Raw genomic sequence first — 27,796 nt, forward strand, 5'->3', positions numbered from 1 at the left:
GGGGGGCAAACCATGGTCCATCCTAGGTATATTATTGATTGGCCCCTCATTAATGCTTGTCCACTGACTCTCTGTGCCAGGCACAACAACACAAAGCATACCCAGTTTTCTATTGCCAGGGAAAAAAGATATAAAGAAAACATGACAATGAGGTCAGAGCACTGAGAGAAGTCAGCACTTAGGTCAGTCTGGAACTGGATGGCAGGAATGAGGACACTTAGGCAGAACTGACCAAGTGATCAAGAGTTCCAAACCTACTCTGAGAAGCAACAGAAAGCCTTGAATAAGGACTTGTGAGCGTGCATGTAGGAATCATGGGTGATTCTGGGATCACAAAGTACCAAACGCCAACAGATGTATAAATTGGTCAACTCAATCCCTGAGGAGTTTCCAGCACTTTCAGGATAGCAAGAAAGGTGGGAGAAGACTCAGACAATACCATCCATATCCACATCCCAATGAAGGCCACCTGGGCTGTAGGAAGGTGCAATCGGGAAAGGTTAGGGGTTTCCAAAGACTGAAGAACAAAGTTCTGATTAGAATGTTCGAGAAAGGGCCCGGAGAGATAGCACAGCAGTGTTTGCCTTGCAAGCAGCCGATCCAGGACCAAAGGTGGTTGGTTCAAATCCCGGTGTCCCATATGGTCCCCTGTGCCTGCAAGGAGCTATTTCTGAGCAGACAGCCAGGAGTAACCCCTGAGCACCGCTGGGTGTGACCCAAAAACCAAAAAAAAAAAAAGAATTAAAAAAAATTAAGGGCCGGAGAGATAGCATGGAGGTAAGGCGTTTGCCTTTCATGCAGGAGGTCATCGGTTCGAAACCCGGCGCCCCATATGGTCCCCTGTGCCTGCCAGGAGCAATTTCTGAGCCTGGAGCCAGAAATAACCCCTGAGCACTGCCGGGTGTGACCCAAAAACCACACACAAAAAAAAAAAAAAAAAAAAGAATGTTCGAGAAAGAGCATTTTAAGCAAAGAAAATAGGGAGTTTGAAGATGTTCATTGGCTTCCTATTTGGGCCAACCTTGCAGCACTTAGGGGCTATTCCCAGCTCCATGCAAGGCCACACCATCACAGACAAATACAAAGACACCTCCACCCACACACCCACTCTCAAGCTCTGGAACAATTCAGGGAGCAGGAAGAGCCTGGATGCAGTAGTAGTCACAACACTCACACAAGAGCTTAGGAAATCTCCATCACTGCCCACGGATTTCCCAGAGAAAATTTGTGCCTTACACCATCTGGAGTGCCTTACATTGTGCATTACACCAACTGGAACAGGTGGAGGATTGTAATGCAACAGAAAGTGTAACATGCTTGTGATGAGCTCAGGTTTCAGTCAAAATTTCATGTTGTAATCATAGTCTTACTGACCTTGTATTGATGGAAGGTTTCTTTTTGTCCAAAGGGGATAAACCACTTAATTTCATTCATAATGTTTCCCTTGGCACTAAGAAGATACATTAATCCACTAACTTCTTATTTAGGATAAGTACTCTTTTTTGTTTTTGGGCCACACCTGGCGGTACTCAGGGGTTACTCCTGGTTATCTGCTCAGAAATAGCTCCTGGCAGGCACGGGGGGGGGGGGGGGGGGAGACGGGGGGGGGGGGGGGACGGACCGTATGGGACACCGGGATTCGAACCAACCACCTTTGGTCCTGGATCGGCTGCTTGCAAGGCAAACGCCACTGTGCTATCTCTCTGGGCCCAGGGTAAGTACTCTTTCTGAAATGTATTAGCCCTGGAGATTAAGCCATGATTATGGTCTAGCATAAGACACAAAGAGCAAGGAGGGCTTCTCAGAAAATAAATAAATAGGAGCAACAATACATAGCCACTAAGAACTTTTTTTGTTTTTTGATTTTTGGGTCACACCCAGTGACACTCAGGGGTTACTCCTGGCTATGCACTCAGAAATCGCTCTTGGCTTAGGGGACTGTATGGGATGCCTGGGGATCAAACAGTGGCCTATTAACTGTCAGGTTAGTGCATGCAAGGCAGACACCCTACTGCTTATGCCACTGCTCCGCCCCCCCCCCCCCTTTTGACCACTTAGCACTTTAACTGCTGGAAATTCATGGTCTTGGGGCCAAAAGGGAGGCAATAGGGCAATATATATCAAGAGGAATGTATATGGTGCCCATGGTAATAGCAAAATGGTAGACATAAGACTGTGGGTTTACTCATAGAAGTGTAAGATTCACTTAGAAGCAAACCTTAAAGTAAACTAAAACTTTACAAGAATGCCATGTAACTGTGGCCACAGGTTTTAATTTTTTTTTGGTTTTGGGTTTTTTTTTTTTTTGGCCATACCAGGTGGTACTTGGGGTTTACAACAGGCTCTACTCTCAGGAATTACTCCTGGCAGTGCTGGGGGACTATATGGGATACTGGAAATCAAAGCTGTATGCAAGGCAAGCGCCCTACCCGCTGTTTTGGCCCAGCTGTCAGTTATTAATTAAATTCCAGATGTCAAAGATGTCTGAGAAATGAAATGACAATTATTGGTGTTTTGTTTGGTTTTTTTGAGACACATCTGGCAGTGTGAATTGGTGCAGGGGATTGAACATGGGCCCCTGAATACATCATGCATGTTAGTCCTTTGAACTCTCCTGAATCTAGACTAATGCTTTTGCTAGCCTCTGGTGACCTCTTTCCCTCCTCTATCTCCCTTTTTTCCCACTACATCCTTACTGCAATCAGAAACTCCTCTAAAATGCAAGTGTGATTCCTCTGCTCATGGGAACAAACTCTCCCACCATTTTAAGTAACCCTCAATCATCTTATCCCCAACCTATCTTTGTAAGACAAGTTTGAAACAGATCTTTTCTGTGTTATCTAACACCCCCACCCAGCTCCCCCGAAAAGCCATTAGAGCTAGTGGAGCAGAGACAGGGCAGCACAAGCAGTCAGGCATTTGCTTGCATGTGGCGGCAGTGGCCACGATCCCAGTTCAAATCCTTGACACTTCAGATGGTCCTCTTAGCACCGAGCCAGGTGTGGCCCCATCAATGCCCAGAGCAGAGGAGGAAATAAAGAGAAGGGCTCATAGAAACATTATTCCAAAGCTAGAAAATCCCAAGACTAGAAGTTACTCTGGCTGTGGATCTGCCTGGGTCCAGCACAAACTCTTGGCCATCCTAATGGAGAAACCCAGATTTCAAACACAGGTTACTTAATGATTGGAAGATATTTCATAACTCTGATCTAAAAATTAATCAGCTCTTAGCAAACAACTCATTAATTATACAAATACCTCAAGGAGAGAAAACCTCCCTACACCAAAGCCAGTTTATTTTATTTTTAGGAGTTTTGGATCACACCCAGCAGTGCTTAGGGCTTACTCCTGGCTCTGAATTTGGGAATCAAGCCTAGTAGTGCTTGGGATCATATGGGATGCTGGGGACTGAACCTGAGTTGACTGCATGTACGAAAAGTGCCTTAGATGCTATACTATTGCTCTGAATCTATTTTAAGTAACATTTATTTCAGAGTTGCTTCTAAACATAGCTTACTTTTTCCACACAAATTTCAAGACAGTAAGTTTCTTAGGAAAGAGGAGCCTCTTTTCTTTATGTACCCACAGCTGTTATTCTGACAGTCCCAGCACCTTATAAAAGGACCTATTTTATTTTTTGTTTTCTTGGCTGTACCCAGCACTGCTCAGGACTTACTTCTGGCTTTGTTTTTGAGATGTTGGATGAGGGCACTGTTGTTTTTTTCTGTTTGTTTGTTTGTTTGTTTGTTTTGGCTATGCTCAGGGTTTACTCCAGGCTCTCTCCTCAGGGATATTGATTACTCTGGTGGTCCTTGGGAGTATATATAGTACCTGCTGGCACTCTCTCCAGCCCTTGTGCAAAATGTAAACAGAAATATGCAGAAATTAAACAGAAATACAAAGGAGACCCTTTAGAATGACACTAAGCCTCCCTAACAGAAAATTCTGTTCAGACTTGGCCAGTTGTTCTCTACCTCCCAAGGCAGCCAGGCTAATGCCCTGCGCTCCCCAGGCCCAGAGGGATGCTGTGGTTAAACAGCTCCACCCAGGAATCCAAGAAACAACTCTGAAGAGACCAGTGAAGAAACGCATGCTCAGGCAGTGTCTGTTCAATGTTCTCTCTCCCGGTCTGCCCTAATATTCTCCTATCACCCTCCCAGGGCTCCTGACAGCAGTGCTGTGGACAGTGGACCATGCAGAATGGCGAGCACCATAAGGTATAAAGAGCAAGACACTTCTCTCCCTGCCCCACATCATAGCCTTGTCTCACCAATGCATGCTGAAGATATATCTCAACCAGTTGAGATAACCAAATTCCTTCATCAGTCTATCCAGTTGAGGTTCTAGCATTGTTTATGATTTTCAGAGGCTTGTGTTTTCATCATGCCGTTACTTTGGATTCAAGTAAAATTCTATGCAACATTTGAAACAACTTCTTTTTTTTTGGGGGGGCACACCCGGTGATGCTCCTGGCTATGCACTCAGATATCGCTCCTGGCTTGGGGGACCATATGGGATGTCAGGGGATTTAGCCGCACTCTGTCCTAGATCAGTGTGTGCAAGGCAGGGGTTACTCCTGGCTCTATGCTCAGAAATCGCTCCTGGCAGGCTCAGGGGGCCATATGGGATGCCAGGATTCTAACCATCGACTTTCTGCATGCAAGGTGAACGCCTTACCTCTATGCTATCTCTCTGGCCCTACATTTGCAACTGTTAATTTAGATTTTTCAGTCATCTTTTCACATATTTTCTGGATATCTTCCTAGAATACCTCTATAATTACTGTAGTAATTATTAAGTATGGATAGATTTTCAAGCAATATAAGAAAAGTTATGTAAGTTTAAAGAAGATAGTATAGTGGTAAAGTGCTGTGCCTTGCAGAGCTGACCAGAGTTTGATCCCTGGCATCACATATGGTCCCCAAACTCTACTAGGAGATCTCCAAGTGTAGAACCAGGAGTAAGCCATGAACATCACTGGATGTAGCATAAATAATAAAAATTAAAACCAGGGGCCGGCGAGGTGGCGCTAGAGGTATCTGCCTTGCAAGCGCTAGCCAAGGAAAGATCGAGACTGCGATTTATGAGCGCTTAGCCAGGAGTAACCCCTGAGCATCAAACGGGTGTGGCTCAAAAAACAAAAACAAAAAAAAAATAAAACCAAAAACCCCAACAAGACCACCCTCAAAAGAACTTTGGAACTAAATTCTAGGGCTGTGTTGTTTTTATTTTTCACCATTAAAAATCTAACACAGGGGCTGGTGCTATAGCACAGAGGTAGGGCGTTTGCCTTGTACACAGCCAACCCAGGACGGACGGTAGTTCAAATCCTGGCATCCCGTATGGTCCCCCGTGCCTGCCAGGAGCGATTTCTGATTTCTTTTTTTTTTTTTTTTTTGTTTTTGGGCCACACCCTGTGACGCTCAGGGTTACTCCTGGCTATGCGCTCAGAAGTTGCTCCTGGCTTCTTGGGGGACCATATGGGACGCCGGGGGATCGAACCGAGGTCCGTCCTAGGCTAGCGCAGGCAAGGCAGGCACCTTACCTCCAGCGCCACCGCCCGGCCCCAATTTCTGATTTCTGAGCGCAGAGCCAGGAGTAACCCGAGCACCGCCAGGTATGACACTCCCCCCTCAAAAAATATCTAATGCAGTCTCCCTCGCTCAAGTCAATGCAGTTCTTGTATGTTTGTGCAATCTCTTCAGCTTAAACCCATTTTAGGAAGGGGGTAAGTGGTAGTCTATATATTTTGCAATTCCTGTCATGTAAGTAGTAGAGAGGTTAAGTATTCAAGGAAACTGCGTTCCTAAACCCACCTACTTTTAGATAAGTCATTCCCAGGTGGGGGAATAGGTCAATCTAGCTTAAACTGATTCATGCCAGGCTAGTTTTCCATGTATACTTGCTTTCTCTTCTCATGCCTTCCCCAGGTCTTTTCTTTTTAATTTAGCTGACTGGAAAATTTCCAGTACATTTTGTCTAAAGAAAAACAAAACAAAGCCCAACAATTGCAAAGTAATTTAAGCAAAGTGTTCGGTTATCCACTGTTCCCACCAAAAATGACTTCTGACAAAGCCCCTTCTAATGTGTGTTGGGGATCAACCTGTGACTCACACTTCTGAGGCCTATGCACTTACCCTGAGTCCAGCCCTGGCCACTCTCTGCTATTTCACTCTTCCTCAAGAGATTGGGGTTCTTCATGAATACAAATTATAGAATAATGGGCAAGATTCTCAGGCTGCTTTCAAAGCACTGAAGCAGGTCTCAAAACCTTTCACAACACCCCACTTCCATATACCTCTATAACATTAGATTTTTTGTTGTTGGGTCACACTTGGTAGTCTCAGGTTACTCCTGGCTATGCACTCAGAAATTATTCCTAGTGGTACTTGGGAGACCACATGGGATGCCAGTGATCAAACCTGGGTTAGCTGCATGCATCGCAAGCACCTCATCTGGTGTACTCTCCAGTCTGGCTCCATCATATTAGAGTATTTTTATTTATTATGGGTGGGGGGCAGTCACAACCTGTGGCGCTCGGGTTACTCCTAGCTCTGTGCTCAGAAGTCACTCCTGGCAGGCTCGGGGGACCATATGGGATGCCGAGATCTCATCATACAAGGCACGTACAAGGCAAATGCCTTACCACTGTGCTATCGCTCAGGCCCCTAGAGTATTTTTAAAGGTAACAGAATTGTACTGGCAAAAATCACTTTTATAAGTGACCTCATTTAAGTCATTACATACTCTAATATCTTAAATGGTTTCATCTCTAGAGCTATATACAGGCTATTAAAAATGGAAAGCTGGTTGTATTTTCTGATACATTAAAAAATGTTTAAGGGAATATCATCAGCACACTCTGCTGCAAACAAGACCTGCTCTTAGCAACTCAAGAGCAACAATAAACAAAGGAGCAGTAATTATTTTTCCCTACTAAGAGTCGCACAAGCACACAGTAATGAGACAGTCAAAAGCCCCAGGGAGCACTGACAGCATGTGGAACAGGCTCTGACATCTTACCAAGATAATCAACCAATTCCTAGTTCCATCGATTCCAGTTTTCTTCTTTTGCTTTTTTTTTTTTTCAGGTTCTGCCCTCAGGAACTGCTCCTGGTGGTGCTCAGGAAACCATGAGATGCTGGAGACTGAATCCAAGTCTGCCAGGTGCAAGGCAAATGCTGTACCCACTGTACTTTCATCCCAATCCTTCCAAATCATTAATAGGGAGCTAATCTCCTGATTTAAAAACATCTTGTAACCAGGAAATCATAAACATTTTATTCATTTCAGGGGGCAGGAGAATTAACTAAGTTCAAATTGGGTTTCCCTAAAGACTTAAGAGTTTTACTACAGTTACTATAACAAAAGCACGCATTTTCTTAGAACTCTAAGAGCTTAAGTAAATTTATTTTATGTGAAATTAAACACCAGTTGTCACTAAAATATAAAGAATCATGTAAGCATGTTGTTGCCCACTCGCTGAAAAAATGTTAACAATCCAAATCAGTTATTTCATACCCAAGATTTAACATCTTAAATGTTGGGGGACTTAAGGGTTGAGGGTCACACCCAGTGGACTGGAGGCCATGAGGTGTTGAGATAGAACTGGGGTTCTGTGCAAGACAAGCCCACATTCCAGCAGTTTGAGATCTCTCTCCAGCTACCAGTTTCCTGAGTTTTGGGTCTACGTCAATGCTAAGGGACCAAGCGCTGGTAGGGATGAAACCCAAGTCAAAGCCTACATTCCCTTCTGCCCATTGAGCTATTTCTCTCTGGTTACCCAAGTCAGACTTAGTATTTTTAACATGCATTGATAAGGTTGTTTTACTTTTAGGTCACTAGGTACCGATGGTGCACAGGGCTTGTTCCTGGCTCTGCGGGCTCAGGGGGCCAAAAGGGGTACTAGAGATCAAATTCAAGCCAGTTATGTGCAAGGGAAGAGCCTTACCAGCTGTACTATCTCTGGTTCTGATGAAAGATTGTTTCATCTTATTAGCCCCATTCTGTTTCTTTTTTTTCTCAATGTTTTCCTAGAAACGTATTTCCCTCTTAGCTCATTCTGATCTTATTGAACCATCTACAAATGTGAAGCAACATGCAAAATTTTGTATCCCATGAGTGTTTCAGATTGAGCCATCTGCATCCTATGTTGTAGCATCCAGCTCTCAGTGTGGACCAGACCAGAGACCAATCAACATTGTCTAGATGCTTTTCTGAAAGGAAAATGACTGGTCCCAACTCAGACTAGCTGAGTGTGAATCTCAAGAGATGGGATCCAGGTAGAAATACAAACAATCCCAACATTCTCAGACATACCCATGTCTAAAACTCTTGCTGTAAAATGTCTGTGCTGATATCAGTCTTTTCTTGCATCCAAGACTGGTTTATATGGTTCTTCCAGAGAGTCTGGAACTGGCTCTGTTTACATGCTTTTCTGAAACCTAGGAAAAGAACTTAAGAAAAAAGCTTAGCTGAACTCTCAACTTTAGTCCCTCTTCTGAGAGTAAATTCGATTCTGCTTCATACTCGTTCACCTGGGGTTGGAAATAACGGTGCATGGGATGATTTTATAAACAGACTGACTGCAAGTGTCCTCCTCACTCTTCTATAGTTCCAGCCCACTTTACATGACTTTTTTTGTTTTGTTTTGGGGGGTCACACCCAGCAGCACTCAGGGGTTACTCCTGGCTCCATGCTCAGAAACTGAAATTGCTCCTGACAGGCTCGGGGGACCATATGGGATGCCGGGGTTCGAACCACTGACCTATCTCTCTGGCCCCTTTACATGACTTCGTATCTAGTGCTTTCAGAAAATTGAAGGTGATGATCACCATTCCGAGTGCTCCAGAAAATGCTTGAAAGAGCATTTCTGGCAAGGAGTGCATTATCGTTGGGCCTTTTTCATGACCCATTTCATTTCAGTGGTCGATATCTAGATGACATTGTACCAATGTAAAATAACAACCACTTTTATAAGTTCTGATCTGGGACTCCTACCTCTTGCAGAGAAAACAATAGAATACTATAGATATGTGCCTCTCTCAAATTTTTTGGAAAAAAAAAAAAAAAGGTTGTTAGATTACACCTTGTTTTACCCAAAACATAGAACATTCTTGGTTCCTTTATATATGTTTGTTTACAACTCAGTTGTAACTGAGCTATCCTGTTCTTACTCACACACCTGAGGGTGGTCTCTGTACTCAATAAAAACAGTCCCAACAGGCAGTTTGCTCTCGATAAAAAGTAAGATTGCCAGACTACATGTGTTTCACCCTCAGCCTGGTCTGGACTATTTCGTGCTTCAGACCTGCTCACTCGGGGTTGGAATATGGTGCATGGGGTGATTTTACAGTGCGTCAAGACTAACAATGATGAAACCTGCTCCTTTTTGCTCCAAGTCAGCACAGACTACACCACACAGAGCTGCTGAGAACTCAGTCACACTCAACGGGAACACCCAAAGGGACCCTAAGATTGGAGAAAGAGAGTTAAGAAACCAACTGTACTAAGACTTGAATACCAGGCTCAGAATGGGTGGGTGAGTAAGGGATTAAGTGCTGGCTAGGTTAAGAACCATTAATAAGTAAACAGAATTTAATACACTTATACAGCATAAAATTACCTAAATATAGTAATCATGTAAGGTACTTTGATTTAATTCCACAAAGAATTCTTTTCATATCAGCTTAATAAAAGTTTATTTTTGCAACGCTAAGTCCCCCCAAATTTACAGTTTTTCATGTTTCTCTTGGGTGTTTTTTAAAGCCTTAGTAATAAGTAACAACTTTATAATCCTATAAGCAGTTTTTAAAAATGTAATTTAAAATTATGACAGTGATAAAATGTCAACTATTCAAGGCTCCCAAATTCATAACATTCAAAACAAGAAAAACTATCACTGGGATCCTGTTATATTTTGACAGTGGTAAAGGCTGGTCAACTGCTGTCATTAGCCAGTGTCAGCATCATTCATGCATTTCTATTCTGAAAGCACATCTGCACATTGTCGAGGTATGAGAGGCATCTGATGTTTAAAAACAAAAACCGCTCCAACAATTTCTCCCACAATAGCAATTATGGTAAACTCCAAACAGCATTAGCTAACCTGCTGTTAGATTTTAGATACGGATATTTATAAACTTCACAGCCATACCAGTTTATAGGCAATGAATAAATTCTTTATTTTTATTTTTTTATTTTTAACTAGGCTCTTGAACCCTAGATTAAAATGTGGTAAAAGATAAAACAACAATATTGATGTAGGTCTCAAGAGAACAGCTGGGTTTTATAAATGCCTTAAAACTCTTCTCCAAAAACAAGTATTCATCCAAGACAAACAGAAGTTTAAGATGGACTCTCAAGTTCCTCACAGTTAATCTGAATAATTCCCGGGAGCACCAGAGGCCCAAATTGGAAGTGTACATAGATGACAAAAGGTTAACTGCTAGTAGTGATGGATAAAGACCTATACGTATTTGGCAGTACATTCATCTTATAGAAAAGAGCAACTATGGGATACTAGAGACCAAGTTAACATTAAGTCCTAGTTAAAGATAACAAGGTATTACTGAACATGAATAATAAATAATCTCTTAATTTTTAACTTAAACTGTACCAATTTTTAGAATTATGTGAATCTAGGCTAACAGATTTGCAGTCTGAATTAAATGGGCCAGACATTTTATCACATTTCTGCAGCAAAACTACTAGCTTAACTTCCAGGTAACTAGAGAAAGACAATAGCAAGTTCTTTCCATCTTGAGGCTATCATAATCCATCACAATCAGTGCCAGGCATGCATTCAACAAATATTCAGTAAGAAATAAAAGTATGAAGTTGTACAGTTTGCTCAATTTTCTTTTTTTCCCAATCCCTTTACTTTTCCAACTGCTTACATTTAGCACCCTCTCTGTATAAAAAAGCTAAAGTACTGACTGTTGCACTATGACTATTTCCTACATTACAGTCCTATTTCTACTAATCAGTCTTATAATCTTTATTAATTTAAGCCTTTATAAAAGTATCTTTTTAGAACTCTGGTAAGATCTTTAATTCACTGCATAAAAAAATCTTCAACTTTTTCCTGATAAAACGAAATTCTGGGGGATCGAACTTTGCTCCATCTTGGGTCAGCCACATGAAAGGCAAACGCCTTTCCAGAAACCACTATCCCCTCCTGGAGAATCAAGTTATGTCTGGACAGGTCTCTAAACCTACACTGGAACTCAGGCTAGCGGTGCCAGAGGAGAAGGTATATGACTTTCGACCAAGAAAACGCTGTGTATCAGGAGGTCAACGATTCTATTGTGCTAAGTGTCAGAAGTTGTTCATCAACTACTGCCCTAGTCATGGGCCTCCAAGATCTGTAAAGGACAGAATAGTAGCAAAGGGGCATTTGAAATGTGCAGTTCCACTCTGCCACCTGGGTTGAGAATAGGACTCTCAAGCATCCCACTGTGCTATCATCCAGCCCCTAGAAAAGAAAAGAAACTTTAGGATTTTCTAAATGGAGTATCATGGCATCTGCAAATTGTCAAAGAGCAACTCAACCAGCATTCATGGAAGACCAAAGGCAGTCCCATCAAAGCCCCGGAAGATGATGCTACAAAGTCTGATGAAGAGTGGACACCAAAGAACCAAGGTCTCAGAGCAACTCAGCCAGCATTCTGGAAGATCAAAGGCAGTCGATCAAACCTCAGGAAGATGTCACTACACAGTCTGATGAAGAGTGGACCTCAAAGAGCCAAGGTCTCAGAGTACCTCAACCATCATTTATGCATGACAAAGGCAGTCTATCAAACCTCAGGAACATGTCACTAAAGATTCTGATGAAGAGTGACTTTGGTGAAATGGGTAGAGTGCCTGTCTTGTACGCAGCTGATCCGGACAGACCTCGGTTCGACCCTCAGCCTCTTTGTCGCTGTCCCTTGTGACCCCAAAACAAAAAATACTCTGATGAAAAGTGGACACTAAAGAGCCAAAGTCTCAGAGCACCCCAACCAGCATTTATGCATGACCAAAGGCAGTCTATCAAACCTCAGGAACATGTCACTGAAGATTCTGATGAAGAGTGACTTTGGTGAAATGGGTAGAGTGCCTGTCTTGTACGCAGCTGATCCGGACAGACCGCGGTTCGACCCTTGGTCTCTTTGTCGCTGTCCCTTGTGACCCAAAAACAATAAAATATTCTGATGAAAAGTGGACACCAAAATGCCAAGGTCTCAGAGCACCCCAACCAGCATTTAAGCATGACCAAAGGCAGTCCATCAAACCTCAGGAAGATGTCACTAAAGATTCTGATGAAGAGTGGACACCAAAGAACCAAGGCAAATCTAAAAAAAGGATGGCCATCAGAGGGGAGCAGAGTAAACGCCAGAAGAAATCAACAGGAACAGGTACTCCGAATACAAGTAGCTTGCAGCAAGTCCAGAAACCACTATCCCCTCCTGAAGAAGGAAGTATCTCTGGACAGTCTCTAAACCTACACTGGAACTCAGGCTAGAGGTGCTAGAGGAGATGGTATATGACTTTCGACCAAGAAAGGGCTGTGTGTATCAGGAGGTCAGCGATTCTGATGAGGAGGACTACCTGTACTGTGATAAGTGTCAGAAGTTGTTCATCAACTACTGCCCTATTCATGGACCTCCGAGATTTGTAAAGGACAGAACAGTAGCAAAGGGGCATTCGAAACGTGCAGTTCTCACTCTGCCACCTGGGTTGAGAATCAGACCCTCAAGCATCCCGCTGTGCTATCGCTCCAGCCCCTAGAAAAGAAACTTTAGGATTTTCTAAATGGAGTATCATGGCATCTGCAAATTGTCAAAGAGCAACTCAACCAGCATTCATGCAAGACCAAAGGCAGTCGATCAAACCTCAGGAAGATGTCACTACACAGTCTGATGAAGAGTGGACCTCAAAGAGCCAAGGTCTCAGAGTACCTCAACCAGCATTTATGCATAACCAAAGGCAGTCTATCAAACCTCAGGAACATGTCACTAAAGATTCTGATGAAGAGTGACTTTGGTGAAATGGGTAGAGCGCCTGTCTTGTACGCAGCTGATCCGGACAGACCGTGGTTCGACCCTTGGCCTCTTTGTCGCTGTCCCTTGTGACCCCAAAACAAAAAATATTCTGATGAAAAGTGGACACCAAAGAGCCAAGGTCTCAGAGCACCCCAAACAGCATTTATGCATGACCAAAGGCAGTCTATCAAACCTCAGGAACATGTCACTGAAGATTCTGATGAAGAGTGACTTTGGTGTAATGGGTAGAGCGCCTGTCTTGTACGCAGCTGATCCGGACAGACCGCGGTTCGACCCTCAGCCTCTTTGTCGCTATGCCAGAGGAGAAGGTATATGACTTTCGACCAAGAAAGAGCTGTGTGTTTCACTCTGCCACCTGGGTTGAGAATCGGACCCTCAAGCATCCCAGGAGATGGACTACGAGTATGGAATGAAGCATCAGAGTTGCCAGTGGGTCTGCACTTTGGCCTGATCAAAGACAATGAACAGGAAGCTGATGCTGGGTACTCCTGGCTGATCACCAAAGGAAGAAATTGCTATGAATACATGGATGGAAAAGACGAATCTTTGTCAAACTGGATGAGGTATATAAACTGTGCCAGATGTGAGGAGCAGAACCTCGTGGCCTTTCAATATCAGAGACAGATCCTTTACAGAACCTGCCATATCATCAAGCCAGGCTGTGAACTCTTAGTCTGGTATGGAGAGGAGTGTGGCCAGAAACAAGGCATAAAGTGGAAGAGGAAAGTCAGAGCCATGGAAGAACAAAAGCCAGAAATCCATCTATGTCCCTTCTGCTCTCATGTCTTCTCCAGTGAAAACTGACTTGGTGATCACATAAAATGTAATCATCCTGCTATGATCCTCCCAGGAATATTTGCAAGGAAACATTCTCAGACAGAGAATTCCTGCCCAGTTGATCAGAACCAGTGTCAGCAATACTCCAATCCATATAATGACAGATGTGATAAGCAACGGAATAACAAACTTGAACTTCAAAAGCATAAAGAAAGGGCCCGGAGAGATAGCATAGTGGCGTTTGCCTTGCAAGCATTTATGCATGACCAAAGGCAGTCTATCAAACCTCAGGAACATGTCACTAAAGATTCTGATGAAGAGTGACTTTGGTGAAATGGGTAGAGCATCCAGGACCAAAGGTGACTGGTTCGAATCCCGGTATCCCATATGGTCCCCCGTGCCTGCCAGGAGCTATTTCTGAACAGACAGCCAGGAGTAACCCCTGAGCACCGCCGGGTGTGGCCCAAAAACCAAAAAAAAAAAAAAAAAAAAAAAAAAAGGCATAAAGAAAGGTCGACACATTTGGCTAAGATAAGTCCAAAATTAATTTCAACAGGCTTTTCTAGCCTGTCTAATAGGCAAATTGGGATGTCAAATAAACATAAGATAGCAATGGAGAAAAAACAAACAAAAACAACAACAAAAAACAAAATTCTGATATATATTAGATAAGTTAAATTCTTTGACAAGTGGTCTCTAGTCACCTAAATATAGAGAATGTAAAAAAAGGGATCCAACTGAATAAATTTTAGAGAGTTGAATTTAAAGCATCCTAAAACTGACAATCAACAAATATGTTTGTGCACCCAAAGTGTTTTCCTTATGAAATTATCTGTAAGAAGAGAAATTTATGCAGACCAACTGTTAAATATAATGCTAAGGGGCACACTGGCCAATAAATTTAAACATTTTATTTAACTTACACCTGCTTAATTTTGTACTGGGTTAAGTATAAAGACCCAGTTAATCAACTTATTAGATTGGTCAAGGCAAGACACTTGGACTACACGAGGATTGAAAAAGCGGTTGGTCTTTAGTAGTTCTCTGGTAGTCATATATGCACGCACACACACGCACACACACAAATTGGTAGAGTACTCTGGATATAGAATCCCCCCATAATCTTGTATAATGCACTGTTCACAATCTATAGTATTTCGAAAACCATGAATTGGATATGACCAAATTAGAGATGTCTGATAAATTCTTATGAAGTATTTGGTAACTTCAATTATATTCCCAAAAAGATTGGTTTTAAACTATAAAAAAGAAAATTCATATAAAATTACAACAGATTTAAACAGACATCTTTCAAAACAAAATTAAAATGTAAAAGTAGAATATTTATGACTAAGAAAGAAAAGGTATAAGTAGTAATGTCACATTTTAAAAAACTATTAACTGAGTAGATTTGGGGAAGGAAAAAAAAGCTATACAGTATTATTGCACTCCACGAATGTGCAGAATTCCAAAATGTAGCAGCACTGAAAAACTGTCTTGCATTGAGGTTTTCCAAGAGGTACAACGAGCCTGCCAAGAAAGCATCTGGTCTGCACTAACAGCGGGCTGTCTTCAGTGCAGGCCTTCATGATGTCAGTCACGCTGCTCTTGCAAAAATCCCTTAATGTCTAAAAGAGAAACAAAACAGGATGAAAAGTGAAAATTTACACTTTTGTTGGGACTAGGGTCAAACATACAAAACAAGTACCTATTCCCTACAGCCATTTTGACATATCTTAAACCACTCAAGATTTGGTTTGGTTTATCTTATACCATGTTAAAATATTTTGTACTCTTAGGAACTAGTTAAATTAAGGTAAAGATAGGGTGTGCATGTAATTATCGTGGCATATGTCAAATTTTTTTTTTTTTGGTTGTTGGGCCACATCTGGTAACTCTCAAAGGTTACTCCTGGCTATGCGCACAGAAGTCGCTCCTGGCTTAGGGGACCATATGGGACGCCTGGGAATCGAACCGCGGTTTGTCCTAGGCTAGCGCTGGCAAGGCAGACACCTCTAGCACCACCAGGCCGGCCCCATCAATTCTTACTGTTAGGTATGCAACCAGAAAAATCCAAGCTCAGGGGCCCGAACAATAGCACAGTGGTAAGGCATTTGCTTTGCATGTGGCCAACACAAGACAGACACCGGTTTGAATCCCAGCATCCCATATGGTTCCCAGAGCCTGCCAGGAGTGACTCTGAGCGCAGAGCCAGGAGTAACCCGAATGCTGCCGGGTGTGGCCCAAAAACCATTAAAAATTTTTTTTCTAAAAAAAAAAAAAAATTCTAGTGGCTGAAGAGATAGCATGGAGGTAAGGCATTAGCCTTGCATGCAGGACAGTGGTTTGAATTCCGGCATCTCTTATGGTCCCCTGAGCCTGCCAGGAGCAATTTCTAAGCGTAGAGCCAGGAGTAACTGGAGTGCTGCCGGGTGTGACCCAAAAACAAATAAACAAAAAGCCTAAATTAGGGGCCAAAGAAATAGTCCAGTGGACACTTGCACTGATACAGGTTTGATAATCAGCATCCCAAGTAGTCCCCAAGCACCGCCAGGAGTATTCCTGAAAGCAGAGCCAGGATATAGCTATTAGCATAAGCTGATTTTGAATGTTCCTAACTGTGATTCACTTATAAATTTTTATTTTGTTATTTTATATTTTTTGGTTTTTGGGTCACACCCAGAAGCGCTCAGGGGTTACTTCTGGCTCTATGCTCAGAAATGGCTTCTGGCAGGCTCGGGGGACCACATGAGATGCAGGGATTCAAACAACCGTCCTTCTGCATGCAAGGCAAACACTCTACCTCCATGTTATCTCTCAGTCCCTAAATTTCATTCATAAATTTTTTTGGGGGGGGGGGCCAAATGGGACGCCGGGGGATCAAACCGCAGTCCTTCCTTGGCTAGCGCTTGCAAGGCAGACACCTTAAACCTCTAGTGCCACCTCACCGGCCCCTATTTCATTTATAAATTTTAAGAGAGAAAACACCTACCTGTTGAATCTTAAATGCAAACTTAACTGATGGTATATACAATACAACCACAAACACACATGTATATAATACCAGTATATTGCTAATTGGGAGTTTAGAATTAGGGTTAGCTGACACAACACAATGTTTAGATGTACTTACAAAAGAGTTTCCAGTGCTGATAGGTGGGGCTATGATCGATGGTGTGGGATTGAATCCATATGCACATTAAGCTTCATTTCATTGTCAAGAATTTGAACGAGCTGTTGCATGGATGGAAGGTGACCAGATTCCAGCTTAGACCAAACAGGTACATCTATAAAAAGAAATTCGTTCCGTAAGAAATTCATTCTATGCACAGAGCATAGGAGAAAAATAGCCAAATAATTCAATTTCTTGCTCTTAATTCTATTTTTAAAAAATACATAAAAATTGTAAACAAAGGGGCTGGAGAGATAGCACAGCGGTAGGGCGTTTGCCTTGCACGCAGCTGATTGAATGGACAGTGGTTCCAATCCCGGCGTCCCATATGGTCCCGAGTCTGCAAGGAACAACTTCTGAGTGCAGTCAGGACTAACTCTTGAGCACTGCTGGGTGTGCCCCCCAAAAACCAAACAAAAAATATAAACAGAGCCACAACATCGTAACTGTAAGGATTAAAGTGAAAAAGTACTAGGAGAGAGTCTCTGTACTGTTTTTAAAAGTCAGAAAATTAAAATGAAAAAATTCATTGATGGCTAGAATATCAGGAAGTAATTCAGGGAAGTTAGCAAGGTAGGTAGGCACTAGATAGGGATCAACATACTGTAATGAGTTAGATAAGTGTATTTTTGTTTTGGGGCCATACTTGGCAAAACTCAGGGTTTACTCCTGGCTTTATGCAAAGTAATATTCTTACTGCAGCATAGGGGAACATGTAAGATGTCGGAGATCAGGGCCCGGAGAGATAGCACAGCGGTGTTTGCTTTGCAAACAGCCGATCCAGGACCAAAGGTGGTTGGTTCGAATCCCGGTGTTCCATATGGTCCCCCGTGCCTGCCAGGAGCTATTTCCGAGCAGACAGCCAGGAGTGACCCCTGAGCAACGACAGGTGTGGCCCAAAAACCAAAAAAAAAAAAAAAAAAAGATGTCGGAGATCAAACTCAGGTTGGCAGTGTACAAGGCAAGCACCCTACTCTGCAATACTATCACTCCAGCCCTAATAATAATTATTTTCTCTCGGGCTGAAGCAGATGTTTGTCTTGCATATGCTGAACCTGGGTTCAATCCCCAGTAGCAAGTACAGTACAGTCCCCTTGAGCACCACCAGAAGTAGAGCCCGAGCACTACCAGGGTGTCATTTTCCACTCTCCCTGGTCCCCAAAGGAAATTTTGTTACTTTTACTCAACTCTGACTCTAAATAAACAACAGTTGAACGAATGGGCCTGGTTCTACGCCAATAAAACATCTTACAGAACAGTCAACAGTGCCCACATGGACATAACTTGCAGGACCTCAGATAAGGCAGCTGGAACTTTTCAGTGACATCAACTACTATAACCATTATCTTCAGTATAAAGTCAAGTCTAATGAATTAAGAAGCAAAAAAGTGGGGCTGAGGAACAGCACAACGGTAGGAAAAACCCTACATGCAGCCGACCCAGGACCAACCGTGGTTACGATTCCTGGCATCATACATGGTCCCCCAAGCCTGCCAGGAGCGATTTCTGAGTGCAGAGCGAGGAGTAACCCAAAAACCAAACATGTAACAACAACAACAAAAACCAAACACTACCTCATGTTTGACAATAAAAAAAAATCTTTAAAGGGTGGGGGCCAGAGTGATAGCACATCGGGTAGGGCATTTTATGCCTTGCACGTTGTTGTGACTTCTGTGTAAGGAACCCTGGTCTAAAGCCCAAGGCATTAGGCTCAAAAAGCCTTGTCACCTGCACCCACAACTGCTATGAAATGCTCAGGGTAATGGGGAAATTAATAGAGGTTGCAGCATAAATTCGCCCCTCTCATTTGAGACATAGTTCACTAGCCTCCTAAGCACCTTTCTCAAAGTCCCTCAAAAGACCACTAAAATTTCTATAAATCAAAACTACTTCCTACTTACCAAGCAAAGGTGTTGAGTGAGGCCTGATTATTTCAGGCCTTGCTAATCTGTATAGGAATACTATAGGACAGTGATGGTGAACCTATGGCATGCAAAGGCCTTGCAGCTGGCACGAGAGAAGGTCCGTAATTAAGATACCTGACTCGGTGGGAGGTGAGTGTGCCGGTGTCTGCTTTGCAGCTCAACTGGCAACAGGACCGAACTGGCCATGGGGAGGACGTGCTGGCACTTTGAGAAAATTCTTTGGTTTTATGCGGCAGTTTGGGCACTCGGGCTCAAAAAGGTTAGCCATCACTGCTATAGGAGACACGCAAGTGAAAATTACTGCAGAACCAGAGTTAACCGGTCCTGAGCCAAGGCCATTAGGTTCTAAAGATAATCTTTACATCAAAACAAAACCCAATTTAGGCATGCAGTAATCAGCCACACAACCCTCCCCCCCCCCACCTCCCGCCAAAAAAAAAAAAAAAGAAAAAGAAAAAGAGGAACTGCGCATTCAAGCCACAAAGCTGCTTTGGCAGATTTATGAGATTTTGGGAACTTAGGGCATTGCTGAATCTTAGGCCAAAAATAAGGGACATTTCTGGTAAAGATCAGCAAGTATTATAATCATTGTATTAAGGAGGTCAATGAATTCCATAGAATGTTTTTATTGATTCTCTATACCTCACTGAAGCCACCTATGTTTTCTTGCTCTGAAAACTATTGACCACCTTTCTTCTTTGCTAACTCAGAATGACTTGCTAAAGTCAATGGATAAAACCCTGCTCTTGGAGTGAATAAATGGGCTAGATCCAAACTCTTCTCTTGGTGTGAGATCTAGTCACAATTCACTGACTCCTGTGCCCATTCTCATAGGATCCTGCTACTGTTCCTGAGCCCAGACACTCCTGCAAAGTCCTGAGCAGCTCGTGACCAATCCGGGTTCAATCCCTGGCATCCCATGATTGGTCCCCCAAGCCTGCCAGGAATAATTCTGAGAGCAGAGTCAGGAATAACCCCTGAGCATTGCCAGGTGTGGCCCCAAAACCAAACAATAAAAAAAGAGAAAACTGTAAAACAGCTAGAGAGCAATTAAAAAGTTTTTTATTTGTTGTATTTTGGGGGGCCATACCTGGCCGTATTCAGGGGCTATTCCTGGCTCTGTGCTCAGAAATTGCTCCTGGCAGGCTTGGGGGACCATATGAGGGTCAAACTCAGGTCAATCCCAGGTTGGCCTCGTGCAAGACAAATATCCTACCTACTGTGCTATTGTTCTGGCCCAAAAAAAGTATTTAAATTTTTTTTAACCAAAAATCAAAGCCATATAATGCATTACAGACTAAAAAGATGTAGTTTCATGATTTTTTTTCAATATTAAAACTTGAACTGAATACTACAATTTGAACTTCCTTTAATTCCCATTATGTTACAAAATATTCTACTGGTTGTATTTATCATTAAAAAAGTGAAAAAGGGAGCCCGGAGAGATAGCACAGCAGCATTTGCGCCTTGCAAGCAGCCGATCCAGGACCAAAGGTGGTTGGTTCGAATCCAAGTGTCCCATATGGTCCCCCGTGCCTGCCAGGAGCTATTTCTGAGCAGACAGGCAGGAGTAACCCCTGAGCACCGCTGGGTGTGGCCCAAAAACCAAAAACCAAAGTGAAAAAGGGAGGGCCAGAGAGATAGCATGGAGGTAAGGTGTTTGCCTTGCATGCACAAGGTCGGTGGATCGAATCCCGACATCCTATATGGTCCCTTAAGCCTGTCAGGAGTGATTTCTGAGTGTAGAGCCAGGAGTAACCCGAGCACTACTGGGTGTGACCCCCCCCCAAAAAAAAGTGAAACAGGGGCCAGAGTGATAGTGCAGCTGTAGGGTGTTTGCCTTGGACACAGCTGACCCAGTACAAACCTGGGTTCAATCCCCAGTCTCCCATATGGTCTCCCAAACCAGGAACAATTTCTGAGCGCATAGCTAGGGGTAACCCCTGAGCATCACCAGTGTGGGCCAAAAAGCAAGGGGTGGGAGGCATTAGAGAATTTATCGGGGTAAACAAGAGAAACTGTGGCTGGGATTAGTTTGAAAGCCTTGAAAGTAAATAGAAGCAGATTACAGAAAAACAGATGGTAGAAATTAAAGATTTGGTAATCCATTGAATACGGAGAACAAGGGAAACAGTGATGCTATCCTGAGATTCTGAATTGTGCAAATATTGGACTGATGGGGCTAGAGCAGGGGTCTCAAACTCAATTTACTTGGGGGGCCACAGGAGGCAAAGTCGGGGTGAGGCAGGGCCGCATAAGGGATTTCGCTTACTGAATATTCGCAAAAAAAAAAAAATCGCATTAAACATTTGCATGCCCCGAATGGAACTGCAAATGTTTAATGCGAATTTTTTCTTACTAATGCGATTTTTATTGTGATTATTTGGTAAGTGAATAATTGTAAATACTGTGATATTTGAAGGCCAGCCATGGGCCACAAAATGTTGTATGGAGGGCCACAAACGGCCCGCAGGCCGCGAGTTTGAGACCCCTGGGCTAGAGAGGTAACAGAATGGGTAAAGTGCTGGCTTTGTACATATCTGACCTAGGTTTGAGCCCAGGCAGCACAAAGTCCTGAACCCTGTCAGGACAAACTAAAAAAAAAAACAAAACAAAACAAAGCAGATGGCACGATGATGACACCCTTAAGTAAGAGATGTCAAGGAAGCTTTGTGCAATGGCAGTATCATAGCCAATGAGGTTTATCTGAGGTGCGATTACTGCTAACTGAAGAAAAAAAAAAGAAATGTCAAGGAAGAAAGAACAAACTGGAGTGCACAAGAATGGTATGAAGTAAAGGAAATCAATAGTTTGGGAGAAGGAATTCTTTTTCTTTGGCTACACCCAGCTGTGCCCAGGGTTTACTCTTGGCCTGCACTCAGGGATCACACTCCTGGTGAGCTCAGGGACTACAGGGCACTGGGGGATTGAAGCTGGGTCAAATGCAAGGCAAGTATCCTACATGCTGTACCATCTTCTCATCTCTACAGCTCCATAAAAGGAGGAAATGTTAAGACTTCTAGGTAAAGTACATAGAAGGGAGGTCTCAAACTCTCTAGACCTGGAATCATAAGTCATCACAGAGATGTTATTTTAGGGCAATGGGAGTAAATGATGATCATAAAAATGTGATAATGTAGCATGGTACCGAAAACAGGAAACGCCTGCCACACATAATTTAAAATTGACACAGAAAACAAGCATTGAAGAACCCACCATTTAAAGTGATCTCAAATGCTCCTGTTGACATACACTGGTTCTCAATCATATTGCTCAAGAAGAAAACCATCATACATGCGTAGATCTGGAAAACAGGCAGAATCAAGTCCATATAAAACCATTTGGAGACAAACAGTATAACACAGTAATCTTTTTTTTACTTTTTTATTTTATTTATTTATTTTTTTTTTATTTTTTTGGTTTTTGGGCCACACCCGGTAACGCTCAGGGGTTACTCCTGGCTATGCGCTCAGAAGTTGCTCCTGGCTTGGGGGACCATATGGGACGCCGGGGGATCGAACTGTGGTCCATCCAAGGCTAGCGCAGGCAAGGCAGGCACCTTACCTCTTGCGCCACCGCCCGGCCCCATAACACAGTAATCTTAATAAATAGCCTCACGTTTATTTGTTAATTTTCTCTCTCTCTTTTTTTGTTTGGTTTTTGGGTCACACCTGGCAGCACTCAGGAGTTACTCCTGGCAGGCTTGGGGGACCATATGGGATGCCGGGATTCGAACCGTTAATTCTTTTTTTTATATCTATTTAAAAAATTTTCTATATAAGTACAGTGGAAGAGTGTTTGCCTTGCATATGGCTGATCTGGGTTCGATACCTGGCATCCTATATGATTCCCAAAGCCTGCCAGGAATAAATCCTGAGTACAGCAATTCCTCTGAGCCAGATGGGCCCCAAAACAAAAAACCAAACATGGAGCAGCCAGATGTTGTCCTGTCCTCTCACTCCCCCAAAGATCCATGATTTAGAGAGTACAGAGGGTAAGGCAGGGGTCTCAAACTCACAGCCCGAGGGCCATTTGCGGCCCTCCATACAACATTTTGTGGCCCTGCCGTAGAGGAATCTTTTTTGTTTTGTTTTGTTTTAGTTGTTTGGGTCACACACCCCAATGTTCAAGGCTTGCTACTGACTTTGCACTCAAGGATCACCCCGACTTTGCCTTCTGCGGCCCCCAGGTAAATTGAGTTTGAGACCCCTGGTATGAGGTCAACCTCATGATCCTCAGGGTAGCAGTCTTCCTGGCAATACCAGGAATGATCCCTGAGCTTGAGCAGAGTCAAGGAGTATAGCATTTGAGCATGGCCCATACCCACCCCATAAAAAAAAAACAAAAAACAAACAGAACACAGAAACTTATTTAATTCACAGCTGTTTATAGTGAAGAAATGTTAATAAATTATATAGACGAATATAAGCAAGAAAGGTTCATAATCTAAAATAAGACTTCATAAGAGACTAGTGATGCAACAACCAGCAATATTAAGTAGTATGTCACGTCCTAAAGAAATAATTTTAAAATAAGCATCATCCTACTATATTTACTCACCTTTTCTCTCTCTTCTTCTCCCCGCCTTCTCTTTCTCTCTTGTTTTAAGGTCACACTCCATATCAGGGCTCATTTCTAGCTACACTCTGGAATTATTACTGGACTTGCTCGAGGGATCAAGTAAGATGGAGCAAGATAAAGTTTCCTACCTACTGGACTATTGTTCTGGCCCCTTTTTATTCATCTAATATTTTACCCAAACCATTCCAAGAGAATAGAAACACCCTACATAACTGATTTTTAAACAAAACCACCTGATGCAAAGCAGCATTTTTATAGTGACATGTTTAAAGAGCTAAAATGTGCTAAAGATCATCTGAAATCAAAAGAATTCACATACATACAAAACAATACAGCACACCGATTTTTTTATCCTACATAAATCAGTATTTTGTTAGCAATAGGACAGAAGACACAGAAGTACCATCTGAAAAATTCTTGTTAGGGAGCCTTGGCCGGGAAAGGGGGGGGGGGGGCTAGGAAACAGTAAAGCAGGTAAGGGGCTAGCCAGGTTTGCTTTGGAGGGGCACTAAAACAAACAGACCAGAGCGATAGTTCAACAGGTAGGGCATTCCTCTTGACATAGCCAAACTGGGTTCAATCCCCAGTATCCCATATGGTCTCTGAAGTACTGCCAGGAGTAAGCCTTGAGTATCTTCGGGTGTGATAAAGGAAAAAAATAAAACCGGCAAAAACAGGCTGAGAGCTAGCTCAGCAGGTAAGGCAACTTGTACGCAACTGTCCTGGGTTAGATCACCAGCACCTAGCATTCCTAATGGTCCCTCATGCACTGCCAGTAGACACTGGGCATCTCTGGGTGTGCCCCCATCCCAAAACACACACACACACACACAACCAAAATAGCCAATATTCAATGAAAAACTCATTACTAACTACAGTGTTAGGGCTACTAATAGTGGAAGTGACTAAGCTAGAAGGGTCCAAAGACTATGCTGAATCCCTATATGATACCATATACCATATCCCTCTAAAACACATTTTCTCTTGTAAATCTATTAGTTAACTCAGTAAAAAAAAATTAAGAAATCTTTTTTTGGGGGCGAGGGATGGGAAAAAAAATCATTTTTGGGGAAGGTACAACCGTCGGTGCTCAGGGGTTACTCTTGACTCTATACTCAGAAATCGCACCTGGCAGGCTTGGGGACTATATGGGATGCTCGGAATCGAACCAGGGTCTGTCTGGGGTTGGACATATACAAGGCAAATACCCTACCACTGTGCTAATGCTCCGGCTCCAATAAAACATATTTTTTGTTCATTAGTTTGTTTTTGGGTCACACCCGGCAGCGCTCAGCGGTTACTCCTGGCTCTGTGCTCAGAAATTGCTCCAGGCAGGCTCAAGGGACCATATGGTATACTGGGATTCGAACCACCATCCATCCTAGATCAGCTGCTTGCAAGGCAAATACCCTAATGCTGTGCTATTTCTCTGGCCCAAGAAACCTTTTCCCTTTTTGGGGGGGAGGGGTACACACCTGGTTACACTCCAGAGAAACTCCTGGTTAAAGCTGGTTCTGGCTTGGGGGGACCATATGGGATGCTGGGGATTAGAACCATGGTCTGTCCTAGGTTAGGGCACACAAGGCAGATGCCCTACCACTTGCGCCATCACTCTGGCCCCAAGAAATCATTTTGTTATTGTTGTTTTGTTTTTGGGTCACATCCGGCTGCGTTCAGGGGTTATTGCTGGCTCTGTACTCAGAAATCGCTCCTGGCAGGCTCAGGGGACCATATGGGATGCCGGGATTAGAACCACCATCCTTCTGCATGCAAGGCAAATACCTTCCACTGTGCTATCTCTCTGGCTCCAAGAAATCTTTTTTTTTTTTTTTTTTTTTTTGGTTTTTGGGCCACACTCGGCATTGCTCAGGGGTTACTCCTGGCTGTCTGCTCAGAAATAGCTCCTGGCAGGCACGGGGGACCATATGGGACATCGGGATTTGAACCACCTTTGGTCCTGGATTGGCTGCTTGCAAGGCAAACGCCTCTGTGCTATCTCTCCGAGCCCATCTTTTCTTTATTTAAAGAAAAAAATCTATTAGAATATTTTTTGACAGAAAAAAAGAATATTTTCAACAACCGAAAAACCCAGAGCTTCCTCCAAATACATACCTTATTTTCTTGGCCCCACTGCCAGATGCTAGGAGCTTGCATGCCAAAGAAAGCAAAAGGATCCTTGCCAACGATTATTAAGCCTATTAATACTAATTTGAAGACTGACAGGAAAGATGCTATGTGTCTAGAAAAAAAAAGAAAAGTACCGTGAATCATAATTTTTCATTAACTTTAATTGTCATTTCTTCAATTTTATGTACAGATATCTTCTAGATATCAACATTTAAAATCACAACATATTTAAAAAAATTAAAAACTTGTAAAATGATATAGCTTTACAAATATTACAATAGTAAAGATTTTAAACCATTAACTTCCTATGAAATGAAATTTTCTTGATTAATTACCATAATAAAAACGACACAAGAAAATTTATCTTTTTAAGTATTACTTTTTTTTTTTGGTTTTTGGACCACACCTGGCGATGCTCAGGGGTTACTCCTGGCTGGCTGCTCAGAAATAGCTCCTGGCAGGCACGGGGGACCATATGGGACACCGGGATTCGAACCAACCACCTTTGGTCCTAGATCGGCTGCTTGCAAGGCAAACGCCGCTGTGCTATCTCTCCGGGCCCTAGTATTACTATTTCTTAAAAACAAAACAAACAAACAAACAAACAAACTTTTTTTTAAAGAATCAAATTTGTTAGAAAAAGTATTATCTGGACAACCAACTAAAAATCACAAAGTTAATGAATTAATTGAATAAATGCAGTCAACTGGCTATGAAATCAAATCCTGTTTATTTAAATTTACTTACCTATATATTGGTTGAGGGAGGTAATTTTCTCCTTCAATGCGGATGTCTGGGTACCGCTGGCTGATAACCCGCATGTACTCCTCAAACACCCGCCTGTAACCTCAGGAAACGCTGAAAAAAAATTTTTTTTTTAAAATATAAAAATTTTATTTAAGCACCATGATTACAAGCATGATTGTAGTTGGGTTTCAGTCATAAACAGAACACCCCCCTTCACCAGTGCAACATTCCAACCACCAATGCCCCCCCAACCCCTGCCTGTATTCGAGATAGGCATTCTACTTCTCTTACTCATTAAGATTGTCATGATAGTTGTTAGTATAGTTATTTCCCGAATTGCACTCACAATATGAAGCTCACCACAAGGAATGATGATCGCAATTAGGAAAATAGAAGTATTTTTATTAAGAGGTTTAAAATAAGTCTAAAAATTTTGTTTGTTCATTTTGGGGGCCATAACTTGTGTTGCTCAGAGCTTATGGTGGGTTTACGGGGACCATATGAGATTCTGAGGATCAAACCTGGGTCAGGTCCATGCAAGGTACATCCTACCCACTGTTCTATCTCTCGGATCTATTTTAGTTATGATCAAGGGTCAAGTGATAATACAGTGGGTAAGGTACTTGACTTGCAGATGGTTCACCCAGGTTTGGGTCTATGTCCCATATAGTCCCCCGAGCACCACCAGGAATAATTCCTGAATGCAGAGTCAGGAGTAACACCTGAGCCTGGCCTGGTATGGCCCTAAACCAAAATAAAGTTATAATCAAGGCATAAATCCTTCTGTGAGACCCATGTACAGATCTAAGTTCCTGTTGGGACAACAGCATATACCTAATCATGCAGCAAGCTAACTTTTAGCCCTCAAATCTTTGGGCTTTTTGTGGAAGTATTCATGATGGAATAAAAACAACTACTCCTCTGAAATGGGATTTCCAAAACAAAGGTGCAGAGGGCTAGAGCGATGGTAAAGCAGGTAGGGGAATGACAATAAACAGCATCTTATATGCAGCTGACCATGGTTAGATCTTGGCCACCCCAAGCTTGCTGGATGTGGCCCAAACACCAAAGAAAAAAAAGTAAAAAAAAAAAAAAAAAGGGCACAGGAAACTTCAACAAATGTAAGACACAGGACACAAAATTGCTTATTCTCACTCTGCTCCTAAAGGTGCAGACATACTTCATAAATTATAATGCAAGAATTAACACTTAAATCCTTGTGACAATTATTTTAGGTCTATAGAGATAGCTCAAATGGCCAGAGGGCACCTGGCATACAAGAAACCCTGAGTTCCAGGTACACACGGCAAGGCCCCTGAGCATCATTGAGCTCAAGCTATGCCCAATCTCGCAACCCATGAACTGAACTGTCTGGCCCTGGAAATCAGCCAGGACGAGTATTACTGGAAGTGCCTGTGACC

At 42.7% G+C, this 27,796-nt stretch overlaps 2 protein-coding genes and 1 pseudogene across 2 annotated transcripts in view; 2 read left to right on the plus strand and 1 right to left on the minus strand.

Annotated features, from left to right (window-relative positions):
* Window positions 1–12,048: 12,048 nt before the first annotated feature.
* On the plus strand, window positions 12,049–13,459 carry LOC126025735 (histone-lysine N-methyltransferase PRDM7-like). Its single transcript, XM_049785518.1, is given in 4 exon segments — window positions 12,049–12,091; window positions 12,222–12,473; window positions 12,476–12,739; window positions 13,275–13,459. Coding segments are annotated over 4 exon segments (744 nt in total).
* A 1,260-nt stretch (window positions 13,460–14,719) lies between these two features.
* The window catches only part of SELENOT (selenoprotein T), a 30,640-nt gene continuing 17,563 nt past the window's right edge, over window positions 14,720–27,796 (minus strand). The window contains exons 2-6 of the mRNA XM_049785369.1: window positions 26,376–26,486; window positions 25,614–25,740; window positions 22,137–22,224; window positions 16,957–17,110; window positions 14,720–15,451 (exon numbers count right to left, since the gene is read on the minus strand). Of these exons, the coding sequence (XP_049641326.1) occupies window positions 16,986–17,110; window positions 22,137–22,224; window positions 25,614–25,740; window positions 26,376–26,486 (451 nt within the window). The 3' untranslated portion in view covers window positions 14,720–15,451; window positions 16,957–16,985. The remainder of the gene's footprint in view (window positions 15,452–16,956; window positions 17,111–22,136; window positions 22,225–25,613; window positions 25,741–26,375; window positions 26,487–27,796) is intronic.
* Window positions 21,587–21,663, plus strand: LOC126026558 (uncharacterized; annotated as a pseudogene).

This window comes from Suncus etruscus, chromosome 13 (genome assembly GCF_024139225.1).
Source record: "Suncus etruscus isolate mSunEtr1 chromosome 13, mSunEtr1.pri.cur, whole genome shotgun sequence".
Lineage (NCBI taxonomy): Eukaryota > Metazoa > Chordata > Mammalia > Eulipotyphla > Soricidae > Suncus > Suncus etruscus.